We start from the raw sequence: 11,541 nt of genomic DNA on the forward strand, positions 1-11,541 counted from the left end.
GACCCAGCTGGCCAATGGGGTATTCCATACCATGTGACATCATGCTCAGTATATAATTAGGAGGCGTGGTCTGGGAAAAGGGGGCTCTCGGGGTTCAGGACATGCGGGGCACCGGGCGGCTGGTGGTGACCAGTTGCATTGTGCATCACCTGCTTTGTATATTCTGTTATTGTTGTTGTTATCATTGTTATTAGTACTGTTCTACTTCGTTTTATCTCCACTATTAAACTGTTTTTATCTCCACCCACGAATTTTCCCACTTGTGCCCTCCCAATTCTCTCCCCCATCCTACCGGAGCAGGGGGGTGAGCGAGCGGCTGTGTGGTGTTTAGTTGCTGGCTGGGGTTAAACCACGACAGCAGAGCTCTCCACTGTTGCAGGAAGAAAGATTTGTTGTTTGAAAGCGGTGCTGGTCATGGCAAAGGCTGATAAGGTCTAAACCAATATCCTTATTGTGCCTTTAATTGCCCTGGGCTGCTGTGGGAGTACCTCTGCCTGCTGTAGCCGGCACAGGCAGGGTGCTGGAAGCAGTCCAAGAGCCACAGCTCGTGGCAGGCTGCAGCAACATCCCGCTCCAGAGAGGGACTCCCTCCTGAAAACACAGCACAGATCAGCCCAAGAACGATGCCAGAGGAGAAACGCTCTTGTAGCGCAGTGCTATTAAAGGCACGTTAGTCACACGTCCGGCTCACTTAGCAGAAGGGCCAGCCGCGTACGAACACGGTTAGCATCCAGCTGGCGGCTGGCAGCGCTCACAGACCCGAGGAAATCCTGACCCAACAGTGAGGGTAGAGTCAGGACTCCCCCATTTTTATTTATAGGGCTATCTCGCATCTTTAGGAATAGGATTCATTTTCTTCCAGTTAAGCATTTAATACAGGCCCTGTTTTGGTACTGCAGCCTGGACATCTCTCCAGGAGAAAAACAAAACAAGAAAAAAAAAAAAAAAAAGAAAAAAGAGAGGCTTTCAAAATGTTTTCAGCTGATCATATTGGCAAATGGTAAAACAAACTTTTAAAATGACAAAATGATCAAGCAAGCTTTCAAGTTTGAAGTCAAACACTTGCTTAAGCCTCCGGAGACTGATCTAACTATTGTTTAAAATCCCCTCCCAAATCCTGCCATCCTATTAAAAAAAAAAAAAAGAGTCTTTTGTCCTATCAGTTGAATTCAATGCATGAAAAATAAGTTTATGGGATATTTCCTTAAAAAATTATTTTCTTCTACCAGGGCAATTCCCACGGGTGCCTTTGTAAATGGGCAACCTGACATCATCGAGAAGATAAAGTGTCCATCACCAGAACAGGGGAAAAACCTTCTGTAAAGGAGTCATTTACTGCAGAAAAACAGAACTATTATACTCAAAAGAAAAGGAGGAAGAGAGGGAAGAGGGGGATTTTGCTTGTGGAAGCAAAGATTTGATTACAATCATACTGAAGAACGATGGAGAAATCTCGGAGTCTCTGAAGTCCCAATTTAGCTTTTATAACCCTAAACCTATGGACTTTTCCCAAACTTGAGTTTGATTCATTGAATGGACTAAGGCGGTAAATGCTTCAAAATCAGTTCCACTCGTTCCCAGGGAAAAACCCCACCAAGATTACCCTGAAAATTTTGCCCATTTCACCTCCCAAGATCCCACCATCACGATGCAGAGCCTGCCTCACAGGTCCAGATGGGGAAGTGGGACTTCTCTCGCACCCGACACTTTAGCAAACCACCCACCTTCCTGCTTCCCGTCCTGTTGTCCCCCCTCTTTCCTGCATGCAGGACTTGTCTCCTCTCCCACCACCCATACATGAGCAGAAATAATGTTATGTTTTCTTTTTAAACTTAGCTGAGTAACACAGTGATGTGTCAGCAACTACCCCGCAGAGGTTTTGGGGCTGGGGTTGCCAGCGTACCCTCGCACCAGGCAGGGTGCTGAACTGGGCTCCCTTTCTTCATTCAGCGCTCTGAATAAACCACAGCAGACCTCACTCGCTCCTTGGCACCCTCCACCTTTGACGCTTGTTCCTTTTGGCATCGCTACCTCGGCCCCTGTCCCCCGCCAGGAACGTAACACAGAAGATCTTAAGGAGACCAGCAGAGATGTCCCAGTTACCCAAAACAAGCAGTCTTTCAGCTTGGAGACAGACGGTTGGAGATGCCAAACATCGCTAACACACAAGGTTTTCAAGGTGGTGTTAGCTAAAGGGTTTTTTTCTTAACCCGCAGGAATTTTTGAGCTCTTAGCAAGACCTTTATTTTTGATCACAGCTAAAATATTTTTCTCTTGGTATAAATTTGCATGTTTTGGGTTGCCACAATCAAGTTTTATACAACCCTGGCAAAAAAAAAAAACCTCCAACAAAACCAGGCTCACTCTCCAGTCACCTTGCAAATCAGACACTGATTTCTAGACCGCGTGACTTCAAACCAGCAGGTTGGGTGTTAAAATCTGCCTCTCTGAAGGCACCCAGATCAGGCATTTCTTTATCTCTGATTTAGATGATGTCACTACTCTAATTTCCTCGACACAGGAAAACTAGTGAGGCATCCTGCGCTCCTACATTTTCGGGACAAATTTGCAAGGCCGGGACAGATGTTGTAAAAAAAAAAAAAATCTTCCCTCTTCATTCCAGAAATCACAAGGGACAGCTGCATGGGCAACAAATATTTGAAAAACAAAGCATCTTGTCAGCTGCTGACAAAAATAACAATTTAAACAAGAAATCCTTCCATGGTTGCCCTATTTTTTATATTCAGAGCAGTTCTGCTAAACTACCTCCCCTAAATGAACCCATTTCAGCAGTCTGGCTCAGGCACATTTTGCAAACAATAGGTTTGACATTGCAAAAGGAGAAGTGCTTACCTTTGATGCCTGGGGTCTGTTACAAGGCTGCTGTGGATCATGCCAAGACCACAGGACCACTGACAATGCAAAAACCGGTTATCTTGCAAAAAGAGGGAACATAAATGATGTTCTCACCGCCGTACGGGTAAGTTCTGGGATTGAACACCCATAGAAAGCAATCAAGCACCTCTATTTAACCTCTGAGAAAACCAAAAAGAAGGGAAATACCTGACCAGAAGGCAGGTCACTAGTTAAAACACAGAGATGGTGTAGCCTGGTGCCGTCCGCCAGCAAATCCAGCGCCCGGCAGTGCACAGAGCCATGACTGACAGCCAGCTGAGCTGCTCCGCGCAGTGCAACGGCATCCGCGTGAGAAATGCTGCGCCAAAACAGAGCAGCACACCACCGCTCCCCAGCGAGGAAAAACTACCCAGTACACATGGCCATGCTTCTGCATCTTCTTTTGGAGAAAAATACCAGGTTACGGAAATAGTAAACTGAGTATCAGCCCCTCAGATTTCAGGGACAAAAGGAAAGGAGGACAAGGGTACATATCTTGACTACACATTAACTTCAGTACGAAAAAAATTTCCAGGAAGGAATTGTATTTACGTGTAATATTTTTTTTTTCTTGAATGTGAGATTTAGGGCTCTCTATGGTAAGTAAGCCACTGTACATGTCCCATCTCTTACGGTGGCAAGGCAGGCACCCTATCCCTTGAGACAAGCAAGACGGACAGCCAGGACTCCTGCATCAAATACCATGCAAAGAAAAACTTGCAGTATAGTGTCAGGAGATTGTCAGCTGAACTAAGTTTTGTTCAATTGTAAGATACAATCAAAAACACAAGCTCTGTTGTTCAGAGATGCCACGTCAGACCGGCTTACCCAGAGGGTCCTCCAGCAAACACCAGGAGAGCGATACTCCGTTTCATCAAAACCATTCCCTTTGAGAGCTCCAGAAATTAGTTCAACAAACCAGGACCGCCATTAACTTACCTTTAAAAGCTGAACTGGCGTGGTGGCACTGGTCTACCACAAAACACAGCAAGCCACATTCAGCAGTTGTGTGTCCCTATTAACTCAGTTTGCAATAGCTTTTCAAACTTGGAGGCCAACATCTAACCATGGCTATGAGCAGGCAGATGGGACACCAGCTCCATCTTCTGCTAACTAAGAAAGCAGAATCTCCTTCCACCCTCCAAGCTAGCACAGGTTGAACCGAGCCCATCTCGGCTCTAAACGATACAGGGACAAGATACCTGGTTTTAACATTCCCATCATATCCCCCTCAGGAAAGAAATCCTGTGCCTTTTGAGAAGCTCTGGTGATTTCATAAGCCGTGGGAGCTACAGAGGATCTGCATTTCGAGCAGCTTCCTCAGGTTTTAAAATATATATATTTCCCTCAAAGAACTAATCCTCTTGCGTCACTTCTCCTCTACGGGACACTGTGGCAGCCTGCTGAGAGAATAAAGCTGGACACAAGCCCAAGCTGGTGTGGGCTCGGCATCGTGGCCACAAGCTGCCTCTCCCTGCCTCATTCGGTGTCCAGGATGGACGCGCAGTCTTGAAGCCGGTGTCTTGAGCCCCATGCGCTTGACTCTGCAATGGTCAATCGTCGCCAGCAGGCAACAAGACATGTCTCTCCACCTCAGCCATTTTTTTAAGGTTTGCAAAATGCAAAAGCAGCAGCAGGAAGGACAGTGGGGAAACTCGGCCAGAACCACTACACAGGACACAGTTAAATGGGGGAATTTTTGCTGGGCAGGCCAAAAGTTCACTTGGCTGGAAAAAATCATTAAGATGAATTCATGGAAGGAAAGTTCATCAAGGACTATCAGGAAGAAAGGCACGGCCTCTGGTATCTCAAGTCGTAAATCAATGGAAGCTGGGACAATGCACCGTGGCGTCCCAGCCATAAACTTCCATGGCCCCCACTCTCGGCTGCTGCTGGAAACTACAGATGGGGCAAAACAGACCTTCCCCTCACCTAGTACCTCCTCAGTCCCCTCGGTATTTCTATTCGCTGAAGGTGGGCTTGTTTTCACCATAATACCATTGAATGTGCCACTCCACACAGCAAGCTGCATGAGCCAAGTCCAAGTTGAGGACTCAAGTTCGGAGACACCAGGATGAAGGTTTCCTGCCCCATCTACCTGTACATCTGACTCACACAAGCTGCAAGACAGGCTTTTAATTACATGAGCACGCACAGGGTTACCTAGACCCTTGCCTAAGTCAGCACCAGGAACATCGTACTCTTCTTGAACGAATGGCTATTCAGCATTTCCCTCACTCCTCCCTAAAGCAGGTGTAGGCACAGGTCTTAGTCTTTACACACTGCTGAAAGGCTGGCTGAAGGATAGTTACACATTTTCCTTGGGGATTATTGTTACTTGGTCCCCCAAAAGTTCATGCAAACTCCCAGTATCTCTCTGAGGGGGGCATCATCCCCAACTTTACAGCCACAGAAGAGTAGCAGAGAGTGAGGCAAATAGCAGATGAAGACTTGAGCTCCTGCAATATTTAAGCCCTATAAAAATGACACACGTTTGAAGAGCAGCTCCCCTGGACTTCAGACTGCACCTCCAAGAGCTCGACGCTCCTTACATCCATGCCCATGGTCTCAGACCAGCTTTGCAAAGACGGGGGCAGATGCAATGAGCTGCCCCACCCATGGTTGAGGTGACTCGTCCAGCATCATGCCCAGGGTCCCTGGCAGAGGCAAGCATGCAACTCAGTCCCCTGCAGCGGCAGCCACCTCCTCTAAAATGAGGTTTTTCCCCCTCTTCCCACACCCACTGGCAACACAAACAAATGATCTTCCCATCAGAAGGGCTGGGCAGGCCTGAAAAATGACCTCCCGCCCCACACAATTTTTTGCAGCACAATGGAAAGCTGAAAAACGGTTTGATATCGAAGAAAACATTTTGTTCTGCCAGAGGCCGCAAAGACCTCAAGGTCAGAAAGTCTTGGAAATGTAGGTACACATGGTCATTTTCCAAAGATGCACAAAAAAGCTCATCTCAACAAACCCAAAGTGCTGCATTTAAACAGAAGCCATGTTAAAAAAAAAAAAAATTTAGGCAAACCGGCTCCTTTCTCAAGCTCTGCTCTCCAAACAGGCCAACACACTTTGGCACCCATTCAGCAGATAAAACTTTCGACACACATAGTTGTAACAGAACCAAGTTGTAAGTAAATGAAAAAGGACCGCTCTGCGAGGGATGGGAGGCAGCACTAGCAATGAGCTACAGGCAAAATCCTAGCTTCCCAGCGTCCCATGCACATCCTCTCCGAATGTCTTGACCAGGCTTTTTTGCACCCCTCCTTTTGTTAATGATATGCTCCAAGTAAATTTTCACTTACAAATGACTGAGCTGTGAGACCATTAAGGAACTACTTCTCACTTCCTACAGCTGTGATTCAGAGCTAAATCAGAGATAATTATTAGTCACCCCGCTCACGATAAGAGTAAATTAATAAACAGTAACCTGAATTACATGGCATTTCTCATAATGGACTTTTAAGATACCAAAGTGTACGAGGACTGTGACCAAAGTACAAGTTCAAGGCAGGGCATATCATTGGCAGCATTAAACGGGCCCTGCATGCCACTTACCTTCAGCGGGCGCGTACAGCTGCAAGTTTATCTAAAATACCTGGTTTCAGATAAGCAAGACCTCTTCATTTTTAAAGGCTATTTAAAGACATCCTCCAGGATCAACATCAACCCAGTAAAAAAAAAAAAAAAAAAAAAAGGCAAGTATGCCAGTACTTCTCTTGAAAACCCTCCAGAAAAACAAAATCCCCGTGGCCTAAATCTAAGCTGCAGCTGCAGTGCACATGTCTGGGTAGCGTGGGGTCTTCAAAATCATGCGCTGTCTTGCTTAAAACCACTCGTAGGGGCTGCCCAAGGAGAGCACGGATGGAAACCTATGCCTGAGTTACAGGTTTTGGCAGAGATTTATAACTGGCCGTGATTTAATCAGTGCAACCTGAAAACCAGATGAGGCTGGAGTCTGTATTTATCCAGGAGTCCAGCAGCAGGACAGGAAACAACATGCTGACTCAAAGCGCTACGACTCAGAGCTGGAGAAATTACAGTTGGGTTTATGTGCCCCGGCCATCACCCCAGATGGCACCCACCATGCCGACCACCACCACCAGCAGCGGTGCTCAGCTGCGCTTCTCCAAGTGAGGCCCCTGGGAGGTGAAGAGATATCCCGAGAGCCACTAGTCCTGTTGGGAAAGTAAAAGATTAATCTCCGAGCACACCTGCAGGGATCAGGCCTGACCTACCTGCCTCGCCCCTCGGAGGGAAGGGGTGTCAGGTAGGAACCACCCGCCCCAACAGAAAAACCCTTCCACTTTTCCACGTGCATGCCATTCTGTAGCCCCGGGAGATGCTCTGTCCACGCAGTCTCCTTAGAAAATACACCCTGCTGCTCCTGCTGCCACGCCACTACCAGGGGACACCAGACAAGCCTTCCTGCACTTGGGAAAGGTCCACCAAGGTCCCCACTTGCAGCTTGTGGGGCTGGACCACTCCAAGCTGATTATTTCATTCCCCATCCCCTGGAGGGCTCAGCCTCCCTGAACCATGGAAAGCAAGAGGCATTCATATTTAGGAGCCTGCAATTTTTTCTGACTTTTCTTCCCTGAAATTCCCCAAATTGAACATCCCTGCTCCTACAGAGATTGATAAACACGGGTCTGGCACACTGGCAGCCCCGCAAAACAGCACAAGTGAATGAAACAGCAAGGTGGGGGCAACAGACTGGAAAGGTAACTTTTTGATAGCAAAGGACTTCAAAAGAAATAGCAAGAAGAGGGGAGAGAGCTATAGGAAACAACGGAAGTTGAAATAACAGTGTATCAAGACAGTTAATCTGCTGACCTTTCCATGATCTTCAAAGAAAAGAGATATAAAGAAAAAAAAGCTACAGAAAATAAAACAAGAAATACTAAGCATGCCATGAGCAACTAGAAAACAATCACCTTTTACTGTCACGGTGCAATGAGTTAGGCACTGTGTTTCACAAAATAAATCACAGCTGTAAACCCAAGACTTTTGAATTGCTGGATAAAACATCAGAAACACTCTCTTGAGTAATTCAACCCAGACCAAGCCACGCTAATTCCCTGAAATCAGGGCTCTGCTGCCTGCTGCACTGTCACCTGTGCAAGTGTCACTGTGATGAGCTACCCAGAACCGCTTCGAACATAAACATCCTTAAAGATGTTTTAGTCTTTACGTTCCAGGCAACAGTAAAGAATAAGCATGCGAGGAGATGAATGCATGGTTTGGTTTTCTTTAATAAACTTTTTATTTTACATTGCTTTGCAGTTAAACTGATGAAGCTGTACATACATTACTGCATAGTCTGTGATATCACTGAGTCCCTCTGAACTCTGCCCTGTGGCTGCAGTTTTTTCAACATGAGAACAGTTTTTAGGCAAGGAAACTAAGCCTCTTCATATTTCCTCAGGGTTGTCATCTGACCTTGTGGGGTTTTTCCTCCTCTTTAAATATATTTAAAAAAAAAAAAAATCTAAATCATTTTTACCTGTTAATTTATCTTTAAATAAGACCACATAATTTGCAACTGTGCACGTAAGCCCTAGGCAAGCAAAACTAACTATCAGAAGTTACAGTTTTGTGATCCACTGGGCTACGGAAACAGCATCCCTGTGAAAGCGAGGGATGCCACACGCCACGCCACTCAGGTTCCTGGAGACACTGTTACAAGACCAGACAGATGACAAAGCTGTAACACTTACCCTGAAAAAGGCAGTTTCAGTACCGGGCTTCCATTCTCCCCTAAGCACCTGTAAGGACATCCAAAGAGAAACTCACTGAAAGCAGCCAGCGAGGACAACGTCCGCCCGCTGCCAGGGGCAGGACTCTGCAGCCGGCTCTGAACACCTCCATCTCATGAGATATGTTGAGCTGCATTTTCCGCGCACCCACGGGGACACGCGAGCCACGCAGCCAGTCACCCCGGCGAAGGGCCAGCCCTTCCAGGGCAGGGCCGTGCCCGTGGGTGTGGGCTCTGTGGCAAGCCATTTCCCCGGCGCACACTGCACCATCTGTATCCTCCTGCTCGTTATGAAAACGCTGCTCGGCAAGGAGACGTAACGAGCTGCGGAAATACCAGCGACGCCGCAGGTGTAGGGAGAACAAGCTGCTATTTCGACGGGGCTAAAAGAACCGCTCAGCCCTGAATGCCGCGCTGTGCAAGAGCCCACACAATAAACAAGGGCAGTCCCACAGCTCCATGCTACTCACTGCAATTACTTTATGGTGTACTTACTCCTGAGAGCAGGATTTCGCCACTGGGGCACACAGGAGGCCTGTGTAAGGAACATTAAGTCTTTAAGGTCATCATTAAAGACCGTTCTTCTGCCCAAAATGTCAGTCCTGAAACTGGTCAGAAATAAATGCTTTCAATCAATGATGTCTGTGAACTGAAGGACACTGCCCGGCACGTAGAAGACTTCACGCCTCTTGCAGTGTCACGAGCAGGATCGAAGAGAGCATTTCCATACTAACCAGCCAAAGAGAGATTCCTGCACACCGAGTCTTGGGTCTTCAGCAAAATTAAAGTGCCTTGTTCATTTTTAAGGACAACACATGCGCAAGTAAAAAATTTTAAGTTTTCTTCTTTGTACCTTACCGTAAGCTTCTATTAATAAATGAGCGTGCAAATAAAAGATCCTCAAACTAGCCTCAAACTCCAGAGAGCATTCAGGCTGAATTTAGGTTTTAAATCCTGTGCTTATAATTACTCAATTTCCAAAACGAGGAGCTTAGTCAAATAACACAGCCAGTCCGTCTCGCAACAGCTAGCACTACTGCGCCTCTCAAAAGCTGACAGCTAACCAACATCGCCTGCGAAACCCGTTTTTGACATATTCTCGGACAGTGAATAATGCTGGAAACATCCAGCCTCACAAAACCTTGTCTGTGGGAGAAAGATTAACACATCACCCAGACTACGAAGAAGTGGTAAAACCTGAGATTTTTATTACTAATAAGGATTGTTACGAGTAGTAAGAATTTGTGTTACTGGGAGAATGAAAAATGGGGATTAAGTAAGGGGCAACAGAAGGACGAGCTGCCATGCTAATAGGGATCTCAGCAGGGCAAATTATTCTGTGCATCTCACCTTCATTTTCTAATAGAACCGTCTTGGCTGTTGCAGCTACAAAAGTTGTCATGAAAAATTCACCACCATATTAAAACTCCTCTGAGCTACAACATTTAGGCTGCTAGTTGAGGGAGCACATTGTGCTGTTGCCTGCTCCTTCGTTAGGCAAAATCTCTGATGCGCTGCCGATGCCTCAACCCTCCTGAACCGCACTGTGTAATTGCGCTGAGATTGAACACAATCGTCCACGTGCATATGCAAATAATTGTGCTGATCAAGGGACCCCTATAATCAAAGTGAAGTGTCTTATCCCGTACCTTTGATACCGACTTGAGATGGTTGAAACCGAGGAGCCGCTGACACCGCGTTAGGAGCGAGAACTTCATCTATGCTTTGTGCAACACATCTCCGTGGCGATAGACTGGGAGGATCACTAATGGGATATCATCGCTTACTCCATCATAATTACCAAAACTTCTCGTAATTAGTGAAATCATGCCTTTTCTCATTCTATCACATACCTGGCAGATAAGTGCATGCAAATACGCCTACAACTGTCAACCAGACAGCATCTGTTTTGACAGTCACGGTATGAAGGTCAGCCACAATCTTGCTTATAAAGGTCATTTTTCCAGCCCAGGGTGGAGGCAAAGGAGAGGGATTATTCTGGAAGTTCAGTAATGCCTCTCTCCTGTCACAGCAATAAACAAAACTCCCATACAAGGCTCACACCTTGCAGCTCCCCTCCCTGAAATAATCCCTAGACCACAGGTTTTCACGTTTCCAAGAACACCCTGCTGCACAGGCGTGCTTTGTTACGCGTGGTTTTGGTTGCATTCCTATCCGGACAGATTACCAGTGTGTTCAAAATACATTAAATCCAGCTGAAAACTTTACGACAAGGTAAAAAAAAAAAAAAAAATTAAATCAACCAGGAAAAGCAGCCCGAAAGACTTACGTCAAGATTTCTTATGGTTCTGATTTAAAACCTGGAAAACGTACGCGCAGCCAGAGGGACCCAGACCTCACAACCCAAATCCAAGAAGTAAGGGAGGGCAGCTGGCAAGCAGGAAACTATTTCTGTCCGTCTCGGCGATTTGCAATTTGAATTTCTAACTGAATTATGCTCCGCCTATTATTATTATAATGATTTTTCTTTACCGTGTGTTTCGTTTTTTTTAAAAACTGGCTCCGCAGCAAAGCTGACAGCCGATGGGTGGTGGTGGTGGCGGCTGCCTCACCAGCTTCTCCCCCGAAAAGCCGCCAGCGAGGCAGTCGCTTAGCCTTGTCGCTGACCCGGCCTTCGGCCTCGCCCGGGAGGCTGCCGGGACGGCCGCTCTCTGTGGGGATCAGCGCAGCGAGCCCCAAAGTCGGCAGCTTTCGGCACGGCCGCCCAGGGCACGGTCGGGATAGCGTATTTGCCGAAAGCCGGCGGAGGGACGCGTGACTAACCTGCGGGACAGCCGTGCCCGTGCCCAGGTGCTGGCAGGACACGCACCTCGCCCACGCGCCTGCACCAGCGTGGACCGACTGGCGGCGAGACCATCCAT

General features: G+C 47.0%; 1 protein-coding gene across 1 annotated transcript in view; it reads right to left on the reverse strand.

Moving 5' to 3' along the window:
• PAPSS2 (3'-phosphoadenosine 5'-phosphosulfate synthase 2) overlaps positions 1-11,331 on the reverse strand; it is a gene marked incomplete at its 5' end in the record, with an annotated part of 28,335 nt that extends 17,004 nt beyond the window's left edge. Inside the window, one exon of the mRNA XM_009577485.1 lies at positions 11,153-11,331. Within this exon, the coding sequence (XP_009575780.1) occupies positions 11,153-11,331 (179 nt within the window). The remainder of the gene's footprint in view (positions 1-11,152) is intronic.
• Between the last annotated feature and the right edge of the window lie 210 nt (positions 11,332-11,541).

Source organism: Fulmarus glacialis, unplaced genomic scaffold, assembly GCF_000690835.1.
Source record: "Fulmarus glacialis isolate BGI_N327 unplaced genomic scaffold, ASM69083v1 scaffold3450, whole genome shotgun sequence".
NCBI classification, from domain to species: domain Eukaryota; kingdom Metazoa; phylum Chordata; class Aves; order Procellariiformes; family Procellariidae; genus Fulmarus; species Fulmarus glacialis.